Source organism: Poecilia reticulata, linkage group LG17 (assembly GCF_000633615.1).
Source record: "Poecilia reticulata strain Guanapo linkage group LG17, Guppy_female_1.0+MT, whole genome shotgun sequence".
In the NCBI taxonomy this organism is placed as follows: domain Eukaryota; kingdom Metazoa; phylum Chordata; class Actinopteri; order Cyprinodontiformes; family Poeciliidae; genus Poecilia; species Poecilia reticulata.
The window spans coordinates 4,858,256-4,879,071 of NC_024347.1; the positions used below are offsets into that span (position 1 = coordinate 4,858,256).

A 20,816-nucleotide genomic window follows, 5' to 3' on the forward strand; every position below is an offset into this window, starting at 1 on the left:
AAAAAAACGCAGTTCAAAACGCATCACTTACTTTGATTAGAAGGAAAATATAAAGACTTTTCCAGAAGTGCTAAGCTTAGCTATACAGATGTCATTTTAAAAGCTTTTTTTTAGCCTTTAACTGTGTCCCAAAATAACAACAAAAAATTATATATATATTTTTTTTCAAAAACAAATTTGTAACTTACTATTAAACTAACTGAAGTTAGTTGCTGCAGAATATATCTTTACTGTTGAAACATACAAATAACAGAAGGGCAATCTGCTTGTCATCTTTTATAATATCCTCTTWGATGCTTTGAAAAATAAATCCTTCTCGGCTCAAACTGAAACCTACATGKTTTTTGCAGCCATCTCACAAATCAAAAATAAGAAATTAGATGATTGATGGACTGGAGCTCTACACTTTCTGAACTCATCTGTGTTTTGCTTCGGTSTCTCMAACATTTCTGGAAAACAATACGTAATACCAACTTGGTTTTAGACAGTCTGCTCCTCTGGMATTCGGTAYGGGATGACTGACCTGACAGATCACGTGTTGTTACCAGTCGTTGCCTCWCTCCAGCCCTAAACTGCAATGTTTTCTCATCAAAGTGGAAATRTTCTGGTGTTTCATCTGTCCTCCCGTTCCGTCTCTCACAGGGTTTACTGGCCGCTTTTTGTGCTGATTTTCTACGTGTTGAGTCCCATCCCAACCTTCATATCCAGACGCCTGAGTGACGACGACTCCTCCAGCAACGCATGCAGGGAGCTGGCCTACTTTTTAACGACGGGGATCGTGGTGTCGTCTTTTGGGCTCCCCATTGTCTTGGCCCGAAACAGTACGGTGAGTTCTCTTTGTTCCTGCGTTCATGCGTCCGGAGCCTTTCCAAAGTACTCACACCTGTTAGACTGCCTGGGCTGGCTTTAGGGGATATGCAGGAAAAGAAAAATGATGGCAAACAATTACATTCAAGGTTAAAACAAAAAGAAAGGTGAGTACGCTCAAAGATGAATTGCGTCAATGAAGTTTTAAGTCAGAAAAGAATTTAAGAATTTTTTTTTTTCTTAAAGTTTTTATTTTTTTCATTATGTTTTTGATCAGTTTTCAAACACATAATATAGTTCCAGTTTTTTCCATTAATTTTWATTATTTCAGCCAACAATAATGTTTCAATTCAGTTTGTACTATTTTCTTAATTTTATTCACTATAATAATTAGTCATAGTTTTYCAAATTTCAACTTTTAACATTTTTCTAGCGCCCAAACATTTTTTTCTAGCGCCCCCTACAGGCCGGCTAAGCGAGTTCTCTGGAGGTTGAAAAACCCCAAACGAGCAAGTTTTGCCGACCACGGCGTCGTGTCGCGCGCTTACAGCCGAGTCTGCTCTCTTACAGATCCAGTGGGGCGCCTGCGGCCTGGTGATGACKGGAAACGCCGTCATCTTCCTCACCATCCTCGGCTTCTTCGTCATCTTCGGAGGTGGGGACGAGTTCAGCTGGGAGCAGTGGTAGAGCGTGTGAAAGGCGCTCGGGCAGATGGGGCGGGTAGGTGGATAGTGAGATGAAGCGACGGAAGATCGAGGGGCACGTTTGTTCTGCGCTGAATCAGGAGGGTGTAGAAAGAACAAAACCTTCACCAAGATGATTTTTCTTTTGTTGGGGTGATCGGGGGGTTTAGATTTAGCAGGCAGTGCTTTTTATGCTTATGAATGTGCCTTAAGCACGTGGCTCCGAGGCCTCCAGCCCCTAAAGCCACTGACTCTATCCATTATATCTCATGTGTTTTAGCTTGCCTTAGCTTAAACTCCCAAAGCGGCCTCTTRTCGAAGCTATCATCCTTATCACCGTGTCTCAGTTTATTATTATTTTTGGATCCCATTCCTTTCGAATAGGATYCAAAAAGGAAAAAAAAGTTGTAATTCACAATGCGAAGCTTGCTGTCTGTTCTGAAACACGGCTTGCGTAACACAAGCRCTGTTCGCTTTTAAAAGTTGGAAGGTGTTAAACGACGTTAGGATGCAGGGCTGAGGCGTTTCTTAGTTCTCTTTGGATTCTTTTTCCTCAAGACTTTTTGTTTTTTTCTTTCTCTTTCTGTCGCAATTGTTTACATTTCCACCAAAGATCACTTCCGACTGCAACAAAACAAAACAAAACAAAAAAAAAATAGATGCATGTTGTCCAATCCAGAGAAAGTTTCCTGATTCATTTCACGAACAAAAAAAAAAAAAAAACGGACACTAATGATCATGGTTAGTATTTTTTTTTTTTATGTTTTTCTTTTGCACAATTTGAGTAGCTCATTCTGCTAATGTACGCTTTGAACCCAAGTGCACTTCTCCACATTGACCTTATCCATAACCGTCTGCCTTATGTGATGTGTATTTAATTAGCAAAGAAATCACTGATGTTTGACTTGCTTTCTCTTGAATCAATATTACAGCCTCATGTTCTGTTTGATGGGAGTAAGACTGTGTTGCCCCTCTCATTGAAAACAGTAGTTATTGTTCTCTATAATGTTCTGTTTCTTTAGCATTAGCTTTGCAGTTTGGGGGTAAGATAATATATTTTGTSTAAAACTGACACTTTTTCTCTGGGTAGAATTTCTATTCTTTATATAGTAACTTCCTGACACACTAAGGAGAACATTGAGGTAATTTTTATGAGCTCCAATCATGTTCTCTAACATTTAATAAAACTTTGTGTTGTAAATGTGCAGACTCTCTTATTTTTTATTTTCCTTTTTTTTAGGTGTTTTACGCTGTAGGAAATGGAAAAACAGACTACATTTTTGCAGAGTTGCACTGATTAGAGGTTTTGTGACCTACATACTTAACTTTTCCAGTGTCTCTTTAAGGACTTTCTATTACACAGCTAATCTTTTTTCCTCTTGAATAAATGGAAAATGCATGTTTTTGCAATTGTTTATATCAAAATAAAACAGTGATTTTTCTCTAAAAAAGCCCAAAGTTGACTTTTCTACAGAATAAACCCACTTTAAAAACATTACTGCATACATTAATTAGCTTCTTACAAGACAGATTCTGACTCACTCTCATTTTTTGTTTTGCTCACCTGAAGATGTAAGAGTGTACCCAAAGAATATCTTTTTATGGAAGTTAAGCTTCTTTATTAGCAGCTGACGAGGTAGCTAGCTGACCCAGTGTGGATGCATGGAATACAGTAGGGTAGGCTTCGACAAAACACAGCTAATCGCCAACATCTGTTTACTTGGGTAAGGAYAGGGAATATTTACAGATACAAGTAGGTAAAGTGGTAACGTAAGAGACTGCTGTGTTGTTTTTTACCAACTCCACGGTAACCTGAATTCAACCGAGTGCCAGCTGGATGTTTGCTAAGYGTATCAGTAGGTCAGCAACTGTTGATACGTAGTGAACGAGAGCTGCCTGAAGAAGAGTTGACAAAGGAGTCACAGTTTTTGTCTTATTGCATTTTTTCACAAACTAAACTAAACAGTAACTAAAATAAGTCACTGTTGCTACAGCATGGCAAAACAGACTAGCGCTCAGTAAGTGCCTCTCTTGCAAGTGAACTGAGGTGAAGAAAAAGAGTTTRGAGGATATCAGTCTGACTTGAATTTTGTAATGAGAAGCTGTGCCTAACAGACRAGTCCTGCTATGAACACATGCTAAATAATTTACACAGCTTTCAAATATTCAGAAAGCAACATGTAAAAAAACAAAAACCACAGCAGCATTCAATTCAAATACAGATCGGCAAACATCTGCGTACAAACCGCCAAACAAAAAGAATGATAAAGGCCAACATTGTTGTAGACGGAGTAAAATAGAACTTGATGGAAATCAGACATGCAGCTGTGAACAACTTGAGTGGTTTAATTACGTCCTCTGTTGATGTGTGTCAGAAAAGSAACAAACCTTGATCACCAATCAGGGCATAAAGGAGGGTGTTTTTGGTTTTTTATCCACAAACAAAAGGAGACTCGCAGTCTGTGGATAAATTAATGCCTGCATGAATAACATCTGTTCTGCCTGCCTCCTGTAATTGCATTTCGCAAAGGGCTGGGTACAGCGGGAATGGTGCATCATCATCCTGGATACTTTAATATATAATATTTCTGGACAGAAAAAGCCTTTGGAGGAGATAAATATCTAAAGAAAGCGTGTACTATGTGAGACAAGGGAGAATGTAGGCTCTTAAATTCCCTGTTGTCATAGAGATGGTGGGACATATGTCCAATTAACACAGCCAAGTGGAGCCGGGAGGACAAGTGCCAGTGGGCTACCGTAGTTCCTACAATAATCTCCAACCATTTCCTCATCAAGTTTTGTAGTTTTCATCATTTAGATGATAAAGTCCTTTATGTCGCCACAGTTTTAAGAAAATCAAGTTGGTTAAGAAACAAAGTTGGTTACGTYGATAGCGGAAGAACAACTTAAATGTTTTCATCAGTGAGATGGAAGCATGTATAAGTTGTTTTCAGATGTACAACACAAAGATCCCAGAGGGATTAAAGATATCCACAAAGAGAGAGACTAAAAAAAATATGACAGATTGAATTTCTATTCAGAAAGKATGAAAAGGGCACAAGAGAAAATAAAAAKAAAGAAGAARAAARAAAGACCCAGGGACATCCATTCATCTCTTTTTTCAGGACAGCTGTTGCCTAGCAACAACCAAGGCATCAAAATGACTCCAAAACACTCCTGAGTGAGGCCTTGAATGCRGCGCAGCAGAAGTTCGGTGATACTGTAAATTATATCTCACTGCTGCTGGAGTTTTTGAACACCTTAGCTAGTGTAGAAGCAGGCACAGAAAAACAAAGTACCCTGTTGTACTTCCTGTACAAAAACAAAATGATATTTACCAGATCCTGAAATAATTTAAATCTAACCCCTCCAATGTATAAAAACACACACTAGTTCTTTACTCTGTGTGTAAAGAACAAGTGTTGGACACATTGTTATGTGTCCAACACATACCAATGTGTTGGACAAAGATGAAGCCAAATTTGGAGACTGTGTCTAGAAGGTAAGTGGACGAAAGTGCTGCTTCCATAGGATTCAGCAATGGCTCATCATAAAGTATGTACTGTCTACCTTAATAGAGTCAGGAGTTTTTCCAAGTTAGTTATTTTGTGTAGAGATCTGGTGTTGATATGTTGCCAAATGGGAAACTGCCTGTCAGTCTGAAAACGTTTATTAGGTAATTTTCAAGCAGATCCCACAAATTTCATTCCAAGGCCAAATTGTGGAAAGCTCAAAGAAGTTGCAACTCCTTGGTGTAATGACTGCATATAGCATAAACTTTAAAGTTCATGACAGTACAAACGGAAAAAGACTGGACAAATATTAATTGTGGAACAATGGCCTTTGGACAGAAGAGATATTTACCCAGAATGCACGGTATAATCTTATTAACACCTCAAAAGCTTGGTGGTGGTTTGACGATTTGGGTTTGTTTTGCTGTCACTGTATGGACTAAGCCCCTTGGGATTTTTCTACAATCAATTACTAGGCCATCTGTCTGCCAGTTGAGGGTATGAAATGTGTAAAAAGGTGCGGACCAACATTCCTGCTCAATGATGAGACGGAAATGATCACGTCAACTTAATGCTGAAAAACAGGGTTCCAAAAGTTGGAAGTTGGAAAAGTTGTATGGCGGTAATAGTTTTTCATATACAGCTTCTCTCCTTCTTTTTTTGTTTTTCTTTGKGATTTCTTTGTTTTATGATCCAGGTCTTGAGGGCCAGTGTCCGGCAATTTTAAGATGTGTCCCTGCTTCGACACACCTGGTTCAAATAATCAGGTCATTAACGAGACTCTCAAGAACATGACTGCACTCATAACTCAGCCAACTGACTGAGGCGTATTGGACCATGTGAAAGTTACAGGACAACAGCCCTTTAGGTCTGGATTTGAGGATTCATGTTGTGGTTTCAATTGACCCTGACATCAACAACTATTGAAAMAGCAGAACGGTTTAGACAGTTTGTTGAAATATGTGGTTGGAGTAGATGTTCTTCTGTTAAAGAAACATTCCAGTATGTCACTCAAGACGAGAAGTGAGTGTTATGAAGGGGACATTATGATCTGCAGTAGACAAGACAAAGGAGAAGAGGAGGTTCTTATTGGTGGACAGAGTTTCCTGAGAGGTGAGTCTATCCACAGAGGTTAAGGTTGACTGGTGGTGGTGAGTGGTGTTTTTTTTTTCCTCATGTTTTTCCCATTTTGTCTTTCCTTCCAGATGGAGGAGAAATAGATGGAGGATTGTTGGCAGGTGGACAGGCAGGTGAGTATGGCATAGTGGAGGTGAAGGATCCCCCATAGCATGAATCAGAGAATGAATGAAGAGTCTGAGCAGAAGGAGCTTGAAGATGAGTTTTTGAATCAGACTGGAGAGTGAGGAGTCAGGATGCAGAGATCCAGGAACGAATGAGACAATGACCAAAACAAGTTTGCCACTCATTGAGATGGAATTGTCAGGCGGTCTTCCTCAGGGGAACCCACTCATCTTGAGCTCCTCTTGATTGTGCTTGGTGAGGTTCATCTGTGGGAGTATATACTGTACCTGTGTGCCACATTTGGCAAAGATGAGAGGTAGGAATAATACACACACACAGCATTGCATGGCTCTGTGCATTAAAAAAAAAAAAAAAAAAAAAAAGATCCCTACAAATGTCTTTCTTTTATCTATCACAGCATAATTTGCTTTGAAATTCTCATTAATGAAAATGAAATATTTTATTAGATTTTGCTACAATAAAATCACTGGCACAGTTATTGTTATTCTTGAGGTAAGTGCAAAGAAAAATCAAAAATCTTTATTACAGTGTATAGASCGTAAACTGTAAGTGTCAGGAAGGTTTCCAGACAAAGAGCCGGAGGGCTGTTGCTTTCAAACAGACAGATTCATTCCCTTCTGGGTGGAAATCTAATGGAATCAGGCTGGAGTGGAAGTGGGAGAGYGGCCGCACGGAGCGTGCGCGCGATGACAAGCCATTGGTAAAAGGGGTTGTGCGGGGTGGGGGTGCGGAGGGGGATTTACGTGGTTGTCGTTAAAGCCAATCGATGTGCACGTGGAGTCGTGAAAGGGAACGAGCGCGAATGGGACAAATGGAACCTGATAAAAAGGGGCGCGTGCCTCGGTAGGCTCGCGGTGGGACGGACCGCGGAGCAGAGCGACAGCAGCTTCGTCGGAGGGAGGACACAAACCACCACCGATAAGAGGAAATTCATTCGGTAAAGCAGCTCTTAGAAATTAAAATATTTTTTTGCCTCGCGGAGCTTTTCGTCGAACTTATTCTTATGAGTCAAATTACTGTGTTTTTTTTTTTTTTCGGCCGCCAGCCTGGAGCTCACGCGACGTTTCTTTGAAGTTTTGACATATTTGGCATCTTCCTAAGTCTTATCCAGATAAGTCCTATTGTGAAAACGTTARCATTATGTACTCCCGTCATTTGATGTGCAGATAACACTTTTTACAGGAAACATCTTTTGAACCAGTCAATTACGCAGGTTTGTTGCGTTTCTAGTCTGCTGCCCTCCTTATCTTTGTTTCCACTTTGCGGTGAAAGCATCTCTTCCTTTCGACAGTTCCGTTTCATTGTGTCACGTTTCAAAGACTTTTCTTAACCAGCCGTAACATGATAATGACATGTTTTATTTAGATTGTAATCAAATGGAGTTAAGTTTGAAGAGTGTCTGAGATATGTACTTAGGATTTAAGACAGGTAAAGAAGATGCAAAAAGAAACATTTGGGTCAGTGTTGAGCACAGTAAGGGWGGGGTTGGCTTGTTTGGTCTTTAAACTGTCTTCTGCCATTAGAGAATCAGTCAGTTTATTTACCAATGAGAGAACAGGCAAATGAGTTTAACCTAAAGGGCACGCTGATAGATAGCTTTAAGTAGGCTGTAAAATCAACATAGAATGTCTGAAGGGATTTAATGTATCTGCTTACAGAGTCAACAGGAMAATCTTTGTTACTTTTTCTTTTAAGTGTTTGCTTGAAATATTTAAAACCTTGACAAACAATACAGCTTGTAGCAAATAATTGAACAGCTGCTCTGTTGTRTAAGATTTTGAGGTAAAATGATACTATGTTGCAACTCTATGTGAGTGGATATGCAATTTTTAGGCTATGATATCATCTGGTTGGGGGGAATCTGCCCTATTTACTATAACATGCAGAAATATCAATCAGAGAGTGCAAATGGGGATTTACAACCTAATATTTGATTATAGTGTTSATGTCATGTTTCTTATCCATTACAATCAATGTAAAAGTCCAAAATAATGCACTCTCTTTCACTTGTAAAGTTTTACATGTCAGAGCATGATAAAAAAAAAGTAATCTGATGTTTTTTACACCTAACCTCAAGAGTACAAAGTCGATTCCATACTGTTATCATTCGTAAAACCAAAATGGAAAGTAGATTTGTTCATGTCCAGCTCTCTTAAAATCCCAAAATAGCATTTCACTATGCTATTTTGTGAAATGCATTGGAAAATCCATTTCCGATTTGATTGATGGTCCAATCAAATTGGACCATTTCTTCACATTCAGTTTTTTTCGTGTTGTTGKTTTTTTTTGTGCTGTCCGACTATAGATTTGCCTCAGTGTTTGGGATCTTTGTTTTGTTGCATGGTCCAACTCCAGCCACAAGTTGACTGTGGCAACTGGCTCATATAAAGATCACATAGACTGAGCTACATTGACATTTTAGACCCTCAAATGCTTTGGTATTCAGAAAAGTTTGTGTTTGACTCAATAACTGCAGAGACCTCCAAGCCGGCAGCTGTAAAGCAAGCCCGTCACCCTTTCACCACAATGCAAAAACRTTTCTAAGTGTTGCTTTTTTTGCCAATATGCTTAGTTTTGTATTATGTCTTTTGGCTTAAGCATTTTACTTTATTCTCATCTGTCCAAGGAACATTATGCTGAAGATGGTTAATGATTCTTTTGGATGGAACTTTGACATCATGTGCTTTTTAAAAGAAAGAGGCTTTGGCAACTCTTAATTTCTCCATCTTTTTGTCATTGTACTGCCAAAGCAGCCACTGGTGCCAACTCCTCAGCAAGGAAAGCAGCTACTGGCTATCTTAAAAGTCGCTAGATGACATCATTTGTGTATTTGATCATGTGTGATTCAGTAGAAGAAAGCAATGAACTTTTTGAAATTATTTAATAACGTCAGTTGAGAAATGTCAATCGCTCTGCCTGATATCAAATAATATCAAATTTAAGGGGCTCACCGCAGGCAAATATGGCGACAATGTTGCTAAGTTGGCAACAATGTTAGCAACAAACTAAGTGAGACCGGTGTAAACTGATATTGCATTGATGTGSCTTTGTCAGTTTCTCTGATTGCTACATGGTCTGACCTTTGGACCAATTTGTTGTGATATCTACACCTTGAGACATGGTCAAATATCTGAAGTGTTTTTTTTACTTGGGAATATTTTTTTCTCAAAGTAGAATGATGGTCTTCAAGTTGTTCAAAAATAGTGCCATAGCCYGTTTATAACAATGAATTGCTTCTTTTGTYCATGAAATCTGTCAATTCATCAATCATCCAGTTTATCGGTACCAGTTTCTTTAATTCCAGAAGATCGATAATCGGCCAATACTTACACGTGAAGCCGATGTTGTCCACTGTTCTTATCTACCTCAAAAAAGGTCTAAAAATCAACCACGGTCCTCCTCTGTTCGGCCCGAGAAAGGTTTGACTGACTGGCCCACCAGGTCATGAATGGACATTTGCAGCTAACAATATTCACCCCAGTGTTACCAACTCAGCAACTTTCTTGCTATATTTAGCAACATTTCACACAAAAATTTCGTATWAGCCAAAATYGGAATCGGCAGGTCAGGCTTTTTAAAGATTGGTGATTGGCCAGAAAACTGCAATCGGTGCACTAGCTAGAGTAGCATGCTCCTGTGTGAATGGGGCACACCCAGTAACTAAACCAACTATTGAATTACAATTTACTTTTCTATTTGAATTTCTTCAGAGTTTAATCAACACTAACAGTGGAATCTTTTTTTTAGTTAATATTTAAACATTTGTCAGACTTGGTAAAAACCAGATCACTTATGTTATGTCCTCATGAAAACATTAAAAGTTGCCATACTCTCTTTTACCACAACTGTAAATAAAGAAGTAAAAGCAATGGGCGAACAAATTAGAGTTAGTAGTATTGTTTAGTTTCAGGACTGGTGAGTCTTAAATGTCCAATCTCTCATTTGAAGGAGCTTCAGTTGAATTCACATTTCTATTAATCAACACAAGCCATTGATTTATGACTTGAAAATTATATCACCCTCTCTTATGTAAATCAGATTTTTGGACATTCTTCCCAAGATCTCTGGAACAGGTTGCAACTTTTACTCTCTTTCAAATTAGCTTTACACATCAGAAACTCAGCAGTATTTCACTTTAAGCCTGCCCCAGAGCTTTTGTGTGGTCTGTGTATGTTGGTGGGGTTGGTGGTGTGACCTCAACAGATCACTGTGCTTTTATTCTCAGTGTGTGTTGAAACAACACCGCACATCCAGCTGCTTTTCAAAGCGCTTGCCAGACTGATGAGTCAGTGATTGGCTGCTTGGTGGCGTCAATGCTGATGTTATGCTGGCTTTCTCGGTCAGGGACTGTTGATGCTTTTGACTTCCTGATGATGTGTACATGGCCTTTTGTTGTTTCAGACTGGCTGTTTGCCAGTCCTGGGAGCCGTGCTGTTCATTCAGCTAACAGTGAATACACAGAGCGTTCTGTCATGTTCTCTTGTTCATGTGCCTCCTGTAACTGTCAGATGAAGACTGCTGAATTTGTACTGCAAATACGTCACATGCAACTGTTGATATTCTCCTCACAGGGACCTTTTCCACCAAACTGGTTCCAGTGCTTACCTGGCATTAGTGGGCTTTTTTCACCAATGTTTAAAACAAGACGAACCCCGAACACAGAAAACARGAGCTATTGTAGTCCCCGTTTGCTGCTGGACCAAAGGAAAAATCTGCTTAYGTCAGGAGTTACATAGGGGGCGGGCCCACTGGGAACAGCAGCCAATGAAAACTTTGTYAAACACCCTTGAGTTTAGCTCCGTATTTTAATGAGTGCTGTTAATTGATTAACAAAATGTAATCAGATTAATCATACTCTAGAGCTGTGATTAATCCCTCTGCTCAACTTTGTAAGCTTTAAACGTAAAAAAAAAAAAAAATCACATTTTCAAAAAATCTACGTAAATTAAGTAAATTAAATTAAGTAAATTSGCTCAAAACAAATGTATTTATTTTCTAGGTTTTCATATTCAGGAAGCTTTAAAAGAAACCATTTTGTTTCAGATATTAATTTAGAAATGTTGGCTATAAAGTGGTTGTGCTTCGGTGGAAGAATAATTCACCACAGTAATAAGTCGGCTACATACCAGCTTGTTTTAATGCAAACTACCCTTGTGGTGTTTTTAAAAGCGAAATTTGCCCACTGASTGCACCACTTTCTCACTTCACTCATCTTTTCACTTGCRTTTGYGACTTTGCATTAATGACTGCAGTAAAAAAACCTTGTGCTGCTTTAAATAAGGTAAACCTCCATGTGAGATTAATCTGCAATATATAATAATAATGTGTTAAACATTTTAGATTAATCGCATGCCTTAACATTGACAGCCCTAATTTTAGTGAAGTTGGGGTTGTGTTATTAGCTTCCATTTTCCATCTATTTAGAGTTAGAAAGCATTGGTAATAAATTAAGGTGGAGATATTGAGTCAGATTCTGGCATAAAAAATATTTGTGTTGTTAGATTGTTTCCACGTACTACAACATTTCACAAAAACAAATTACTGAGACATAATGATGTGGCTCCACATTGACTCTTGGTTGATGGAAAAGCAAACCAGTTCTTTTCCAGAACCACTTAAGAAGTATCTCTGCCACCAGCCTCTGTTAAGAACTGGAAGCTTTTTTGTGAAAAAGCCTGAAGGATCACAGTTGTACAGTCACTTTTGTTATAGCATTGTCATTTAATTAGTGGTTATTCTACTCATATTTTCATTCTCTGTGACAAGCATTTTCTTGTACTTCAGAAAGAAAATCTGGCTCGGAGCGACGATGGAGTCTGTCAGCTATCTTGTTAAAGCAATGTGATCTGTATCCTTGTAATATGTGTGCTTTCTGTCATTCAGGCCGGCAGTCTGCTCTCGCAAATTCAGCTTCAGCTTTCATCACTGAGACTACACCTTCATCTGTAAGTAAATTGACTGCATGAACCAAATGGACTGAACTTGTATATACCGCCTTTCTAGTCATATTAGATGTGTGGATGGAGTGTGAAATTTTTGATGCTGCTAGGAATCAGCCAGCATGTTGAGCTCCAGTAAAATTTTCAGTGTCAAGTTGAAAAACAAAAAATGTGCTTTAAGATCTAATTGTTTTTAGTTGAAACAGAAGATCTAGAATTACTGTTAAATGTACTKCTAAGAAAAAATATAATTGTTAGTCATGATAATCCTATCTGTGACATATATTTATTGTTAAAACAATTAGTTGTCGTTTTTAAGTAAACAAGCTTATTTCTCATAATGTACCTCTTGGCTGAAAGTGGGTACTTTTTGCTTTTGGCTGAATCTCAAATTGAAATCTATGCGGATTAGTTCAACTAATAATTACCTGACCTCTAGGGAGAAATTATAAAGAACTGAATTTTCATTATAAGGTGGCTAATTTATCCTTCAGTTTGAAGATAAAAACAGAGACATCTCAGAAAAGTCACATACTCGGTTATGATTCAGCAGAACATTGGGAATTCCACATTCATRATCCCAATAAACACACACTATTTGGACAGAGCATCAGAAGTGTACAACATTGACTTCAAAGGCGTGAATGYTGTACAAAATCCCAGCAGCTTTAGTTGGTAATTGAAACCTTTTTCCTTTAACTTTCCCATCATGACAGTTTTGCACTCGAACGACAACTACGCCTTCATTTTTTTTAATTTAACATTTTAGCTAGTTCTAAACCACAACTTAAACTCAATCTACTAGCCAATTTCTGTCCTTCTAAGTTATTTAGTATTTCTTAGTGTCTCKGGGAACGGTAAGTTTGTTTTGCTTGTATTCATAAAGTGCTGACAGATTTCCGCAGTGACRGTGCCTCATCAAATTTCCGCTAGGGCCGTTGAGTTTGAATGTGGGCTCATATTTCTTTATTTTAAAAATGGCTTGGATCAAATTATTGGTTGGGTTGAGCAGAAACCATCACGCAGTGACTCACTTACTCCTACAGCTGCCATTTATGTGGCCCTCTTTCCTTTGTTGCAAAAAAGGTCCGGGATGAAATCATTATTTATCTGTGTCATTAAAATGTAGGTGAGGTAAAAATATTAGCGCCTCATGAATCATGTGCAGCTTGGAGTATAGTRGAGGGCAGTAATTTATACAAAATGCTTTTACATAACAGATCTTTTCAGTTCAATTCAGTTTATTTATAGCACCAGAACAACCACTTCAATGCAATTAAGCTGGCAGATTTAAAGTCAGTTACATCTAATTTGAGYTTACTCATTAAWCAATGYCATCCAGTTCAAAACAGCTTTCTGTCTCAGGACCTTTTGTAAAGCTTGAAATTAGTTTGCCTCCRCAATTCTTGYTGCTAAGGCCAAGTTTGAATAATGAATAATGATTTTATTTGCAACTCTAACGTAACAGACACATGTTGTGAGTGCAGAACAGTCCCGGGMCATTTGGCCCAGAAGGTCTGGTCTGGTCATGCTCTCAGTCTCTCTCTCTGGCCGTACAGTAGGGCAGTGGGCTCCCTGCATAGCGTCCATAGCGACGTCATCTTTCAGCTGTCACAAATCCATGTGTTGTTTCTCTCCCTCCTCGGCAAAACTCCTCTCAGTCCTTTCCGATCTGAGCAGCTCAATTTTGCTGCGCAGAATGTAAACACACACGCCAACAGAAAGAGAAAACTTTCCACTTTGGCCCTGTCTGTCTCGGTTAGGACTGACTGACAGCTACATGATAGAGTTTGTATAAATGCCATGTTNTGCTAAGGCCAAGTTTGAATAATGAATAATGATTTTATTTGCAACTCTAACGTAACAGACACATGTTGTGAGTGCAGAACAGTCCCGGGMCATTTGGCCCAGAAGGTCTGGTCTGGTCATGCTCTCAGTCTCTCTCTCTGGCCGTACAGTAGGGCAGTGGGCTCCCTGCATAGCGTCCATAGCGACGTCATCTTTCAGCTGTCACAAATCCATGTGTTGTTTCTCTCCCTCCTCGGCAAAACTCYTCTCAGTCCTTTCCGATCTGAGCAGCTCARTTTTGCTGCGCAGAATGTAAACACACACGCMAACAGAAAGAGAAAACTTTCCACTTTGGCCCTGTCTGTCTCGGTTAGGACTGACTGACAGCTACATGATAGAGTTTGTATAAATGCCATGTTCAAGAATTGTCACATCTMAATTAAAGTTACATTCATTTYAGTGATTCTGTTCTCAGGAAAATACAATATTACATTGGGCCGATTAAAAAGGATTTTGTTACAGAAATGTTATGCTGTGGTCCACATGATCATGGGGAAAACTGCTGAGTTGGCAGTGTTTCAGTATATGCTCATTGACACCATCCACAAGGAAGGTCACGCCACAAAAAAGGTCATTGTAAAAGTAGGGTTCACTAAGCGCTGTATCTCGACATGTTAYAGGAAAACATGAGTGTAGACCTGTCTTGACAAGCAATAAATCAATAAATTGCATGATAAATTAAAACAAGCTCAATAATTTTCATTTGCATGATTCATTATTTTACCAAAAACTGCAAAGCTCTTTTCAGAGGTGACATGAATTTAAGTGGAAAAAATAAGCGAGATAGAGGATCCAGTGTTGGCTTTAGTCAAAAGTTAAGAATGCTGCTGTTGTTTTGGAATGACCTCAGGAATCAGGAATGTTGGCTAGCAAACCACCAATGCAACCGCAAGGTCAAGCACACGCACACGCACGCACGCACGCACGCACGCACGCACACACACACACACACACACAGCCTCCTACAGAAAGTAATAGCTGGAATGTAAAGGGTTAAAAACAGATATTAAAATTGTTTTACATTTCTGATGCACAGTGATCTAAAAGTAGCTGTGAAAGTAGCCTGAAAAGTCTCAACCAGCTGGAATATGTTTGGATATTCCTGTTTTCCCYTATTTAATCACAGTCCAGCCCAGTCAGTGTAAAGACAGCTGCATGAAGTGCAACCATTGCTCTATGTGTAGGACATGCCTACACAAACAGTGTGGGATGGATGGATGGATAAGATTAGAAAGACCAAGCAGAGAAATCCTCCTGCTGCATTCCAGCAATGATACTCTGGGCATGCAGTTCTTAACCCTGGAAAATGATTTGAATGCATCATTTTGAACATTAATCCTTGGGATTATTGTGGGATGATATTAATTGATGCTGTCTTTACAACCTTTTGTATTAGTAGTTATATATTGGCAGTTTTTGTGCTGAATAGGTGYGCCACATTATTGTTTTATTGCTGTTTGCAACTATAAACACTTTAAATACTAAACTATAACAGATTAAATACTCATTTATTGTCCAGAATTGTGAACATAGAATAAAGGAAATTAATTTATTATTATGTTAAAGTAGTTATATATTTGCAGTGGTGGAAAAGTCTGTGGGCGTCTGAGAGACCCAAAGTTAAATCTATCTCTAGTAGATTAAATTAATCTTTTTAGGGATATGAAAATAATTKATATCCTTCTCAGTAATTGATTGGTAMGTCTTCATTGGTTTGAGTTAGTCAAACACCTCTTTAAAATTCCCACCATCTTTTTGCTAGTTTCCACTATTATTTCCTAAGGATGCACCGATCCACTTTTTTCACTTCGAATACCGATATCTGRGTTTCAGTATCGAATGCTACTKGTTGAATACAGATAAAACAGTTGACTTGGCTTCAAATGTTTCATTTTTTAAACACAGGCATAAATGTACTGAATTATAAATGTATTTTATACTTCTGCACCAGTACAGCACACTTAAATACCCCAATAGCTTCACAAACTTGGTCAAGCATGTAAAAACTACACAACTTTCAATTGTTCAGTCAGTACAATTAGAGTATAACAGCCAATGTAAAATAAATAATAAAAAAAATGTAAACTTCGATACCTAATAGCATGATATGGTATGCAGACACTTTGTCTGCACTGATGAAGATGTATTCACCACAACGTTTAGTGTTTGGAGTCATTCAAATGATGAGRAAGTCTGACCTGTTTTCTGATCAATTCAGTATCAACTTTTAGACCACTAGGAAGCGCTCTTAGGCTCTATGTCAGAGGTCTCCAACACCAGTCAAATCAAAGGGCTAAATTGCTTTAAATTACTAAATTACATGTGCAACACGAAAGCAGTTTAGCATTGTATGTAGTATTTTCATGGTGTTAAAAAACAAGTGATAAACTATTTAAGCACTGTACACCAGTTCTGTCAAAACCTCACAAACACAAATACTGCACTTACGAGCAAAAAAGCAACAACAAAAAAAAATCAACAACAAAAAAACTCCATTATAGTTATTGACTAGGCAACTTCAGGACACCAATTAAATGAAGTAGTGCATTTTAATTTATTGCTGGTCTAATTAAACCCAAACTGGAAAACATAGTAAAAATAGAAATCCCAACAATGCACTACGCCAAGCCAAGGACARGTAGAGTTTATTGTCACAATAAATGAAAATAGTTGCTGTTCCTAAGGTTACACTCGCATTCAAACAGAAGTTGTTGCTGTCTGCAGCTACCGTGTCTTGTGATCTATTGTACTTACTTCCCAATTTAGCAGTGAAACAGGAAGGGAGTTTATGAAGGTACATACAGAATAAAAATCTGCGTTTCACTGAGAAGAGTGACGATTGGTAAGTTGGATCAGTTTCATTATCCTGTCATTTATCTTTGATATAATTTTCTCTTTTTTCATTTTTAAATTGTATCTTGTAARTCGATTTCTGTTGTGTGTGTCAAGAGGATCTGCCATGATTGTGACACACATTGCTTGTTGAAAGACCTTACCGCTGGATGTGAGTGAATTTTGATGTTGTAACACTGACATACAGAATGTCTTTTATGATGACCACAGAGATCCCTTTGTTTGGGTATTTAGGCCTTTAAAATGTATGACAATGATTAACTCACCCTGCACAGATCTCCATTGTATAGTTGTGCTATGTGACAGATTCATGAGTTAGTTGGGTACATTCTGTGTCTGCAGTCTACCTTGTTTACATACGTTTTATTTAATTTTAATTTGTCATATTAGACATACATTTTGACATCCTGTCATTAAAACAAAGTTTGGGTCAGATAATTAGACATCAATTCCATGTAGCTTCTGACTGAATAAGTGTAAACATGTACAGATTAACAGGAGTTAATCTAATGTACTCTTGCTAACTAGACRAAATTTATTTGATTGTACATTAGATAAACTGATCTGTTTGTGCACTGTCTAACAATAAATCAGGCTTTTAGTGTTTTATCTCCGTTAGGATTGACACAAAACAATAATTAGAGAAATTTGGTCTGATGAAACTACAATTAAAGGGTTTGGCCATATTGACCAGTGTTATATTTGAAGGAAAAAGGGAAAAAGTGCTAGAGCACCATCCCAACTTTACAGGGTAGACTCGTGCCATGAGGAAAATTTACATCAAAAAAACATTTATGTGGAAATGTTGAAGAAACATCTCATAACATCACTCAGGTAGATGCAGCCATGGGGGATTAAATGGAACTTCCAAATGGAAAATGATCCTAATTAGTTACAAAGTTGCCAAAGAACAGCATAGTCGATTTTTTAGAGTGTCCATTAAAGCCCTTATGCCAGTGTCATGGAAAATGTGTGTGCAGAGCTATGTGTGTGTGTGTGTCTGCGAAGCGTGCGTGCGTGTGTGTGTGTGTGTGTGTGTGATTGCAAGGCAGCCTACAAACCTGACTTGGTTATACAGGCCTGGAGGAATTGGATAGAATTCAATCAAACTGATGTCAGAAGTTTATAGAGGGAAGTTTAAAAGGTAACTCTAAATATTATGAAAATCCCTGTCAACTTCTGAAATTGAAGACAATTGTTAAATTATGTAAAAAAAAAAAAACATTTCTGGAACAAATGGTTTGATGTAATGTAATGTCAGGTAGCTGATTATGCCTTGTCTATTCATTCAGCGTAAATATCTGGTTTCACCTATATATCTACTGAAGTGTCATATGTGATTTGTCCAGTGAGCCTAATAAGTATATTAACATCAAATCCTGTTTCATACATTAAGTCTGTACTTTTTACAAGCTTTTAGTGGTAAATGTTTAGTCTTACTAATTGACAATCAGTGAATTTACATTTTATTGTACTTTAAGAATGTTAATTATTGAGCCTCCACTGCTGAGTGGAATATGTAACAAAATGAGTTGTTTTTGCATTGTCCTTGAGATGTAAATTGTGCAGAACATCTCAGTTTCCTGTTCATGAGTGGAAGCTCTGGCACCATAAGTCCTAATGTGCAGTTAAACATTCAAATCTTTTGCAGCAGGAACTAATCACTGTACAGCTGTAGCCAGTCATCAGGGAGGGGGATTTTGCAGAGGAAGCAAAGATGACAAGTCATTTCAACTATATCCCTAAAAAACAGCAAACCTTTGTATACTGGAGTCCGAATGCAGTCACTTTCTCAGGCTATACTGTACACATTGCAGAGCTAATGACAGAGTGCTTTGTAATTTCTGCCACTTCCTGGAGTATTTTTGACGTGTCGGTTTTGTTTTCATCCCAGGAATACGTTTTGAGTTGTGAACAAGGTTGTTTGGGTTTCCACAAAGTGCTTTGTGTATGTAGCAGATGATATTTCATGTTTTTGTTTGGTCAGGAACRGACTTTCAACACCACAAATTATTGTTTGCTTACATAGACATATGCGCTCACATCAGTTTCACCGCACACTAAGATGGGTCACACAAACACGCCACATAAAAGTGGCAAAACTGCATGAAAAGTGGAGGTGTTAAAACACCCACATGTTTTTAGATGTTTTAAGCACATTAGCATTACTAAAAGCAAGAAAGAGTTTAAGAAATATCAATGTTTTCACTGGTTGCTTCCATGACAGAAAGTGGTTCCATCCTTTGACCAATCAAAGAGATGGAGCTGAGGTAGCATCTGCTGCTTTGAGAGATAAATTAGATTTTATTTCTCATTTCTTGCAAAAATAAGAAATAAATCCCACAGGATTGTGTAATATGGCTATGAAAACATTAACACATTAGCACTGGAGCTAGTTGCATGGAAAAGACACCAAAAATTTAAACATCACTGTTTGAGATTCTTACTTCCCTAAGGTTGAATCCTAAACAGTATGACTACAAGTAGGGTGAAGAATATCGTCTTGACTGAAGCTTGAAACGTTTAATTGTATGTTTTGGGTAAGTTCTCGATAAGTGGTCTCTTTGAGTTTCAGAGAACTCCCCTGGTTACCCATTATAAAACTAACCCGGCTCCACAGCCTTACTTTATTGAGCGTTTTTTTTGCAGTTTGTAAGCTGAGCAGGTGGTCATGATCTCAGATGGCAAGAACACACAGTGACCTGACAGACTTTTTCCTGAAATATTTATAGTTATCAAAAATGAAGGTTTACAACTGTCTCTGCAGGGCTTTACAGGATCTCACCACTTTTTCTCTGATCATTTACCTTATTGAAAGATCATTTTACCTTTACTGTGACAGATTTCTATTTAGCATGTTGGACAAATTAATAGCCTTAGTGTATTTTCAAAATATTAAATAATGTTAAAGAAATTCTCTCTCTTGTGAAAAACATTGAAATGCGTCCATCTTCTATTGCATTATCATCCCCCGACCTTTAATTTTAACTAAGAAATCCCATGGGAGATAATTTTTTGTATTTTACAAAATCGTCAGTGCCACACCTACTGGCAGTTCTATAAAACTGCATCAAAATAAATGAAGCGTTTTAATTTACACTTTTTAAAAATTGGTCAGTGTTGAGGAACTTTTAAATTATTAGATGTGTTTTCTTGGGTTACAAATACAAAGCGACTTAGACGCTCATTTTTTATTAGACAGTCTTTACAATGGGGAAAAACAGGAGAACATATTATTCAAGTAAAGTAGATGTGCTGCATAAATCTAGCCAGAAAGTACCTTCTTGTTTAAATTTGCCCATACATACAGTCAGCAATATAAGTGAGGAGGATGGCATGTGTGGTAAAATGGAAATCAAAGCTTGCTAAGGAATAATGACATAATTTTTTCTATTAAAAAAACACTTTTAGCTGCATTTATTTACTTTTTGAACTTTGAATAAACCTTCTACTTTGTGTGCAAGACAGGAAGGCATACTCTTCTCCAAGAAGGCGATTACTGTAATGAACACAATGTGGCCACTCTCCAAATTTAGAGGGCAGYAATTTGACTAAGTGGGTGTGGGAGCTGAAGACCTAACCACAGGAACTGTCAGTCTGAGAAAGTAATTTCTTAGCTTCTATTATGATGTAAACTACTATAATATTGATCTAAGCCATTCAAACCGTAATGCGGATTGGGCGGGGGCCTTGAATGTGGCATTGTATTAAAACTGCAGTCAATATTATTTGAGAGTGAAAGTCCAAACACAGAAAGAGGAAGTGAATACTTGATCATTTTCCAAACAAACCCTGAAAATTAAACTGAACACTTTTGGTTAAACTTTATATGATGTCACCTTCCTAAAATAATGGCCCAAGTCATTTTTTACTAATAGATTGTTTTGGTAAAAAAAAAAATCACTTTTGGC

The 20,816-nt window shown here is 37.9% G+C and overlaps 2 protein-coding genes across 3 annotated transcripts in view; both read left to right on the forward strand.

Annotated features, from left to right (window-relative positions):
* The first annotated feature begins 562 nt into the window (after positions 1 to 562).
* Positions 563 to 2,695, forward strand: LOC103479195 (leptin receptor gene-related protein). The gene is made up of 2 exons (XM_008433491.2): positions 563 to 826; positions 1,378 to 2,695. Exons 1-2 carry the CDS (start codon positions 578 to 580, stop codon positions 1,492 to 1,494), a joined length of 366 nt encoding a protein of 121 aa, XP_008431713.1. The 5' UTR covers positions 563 to 577; the 3' UTR covers positions 1,495 to 2,695.
* A 4,341-nt stretch (positions 2,696 to 7,036) lies between these two features.
* Positions 7,037 to 20,816, forward strand: part of LOC103479018 (cAMP-specific 3',5'-cyclic phosphodiesterase 4B-like) — a 70,704-nt gene continuing 56,924 nt past the window's right edge. Inside the window, exons 1-2 of one of the 2 annotated variants that reach the window (XM_008433214.2) lie at positions 7,037 to 7,202; positions 12,149 to 12,210. The gene's annotated coding sequence lies outside the window, so the exon portion shown is untranslated. The remainder of the gene's footprint in view (positions 7,203 to 12,148; positions 12,211 to 20,816) is intronic. The other variant, XM_008433215.2, reaches the window with a different exon arrangement.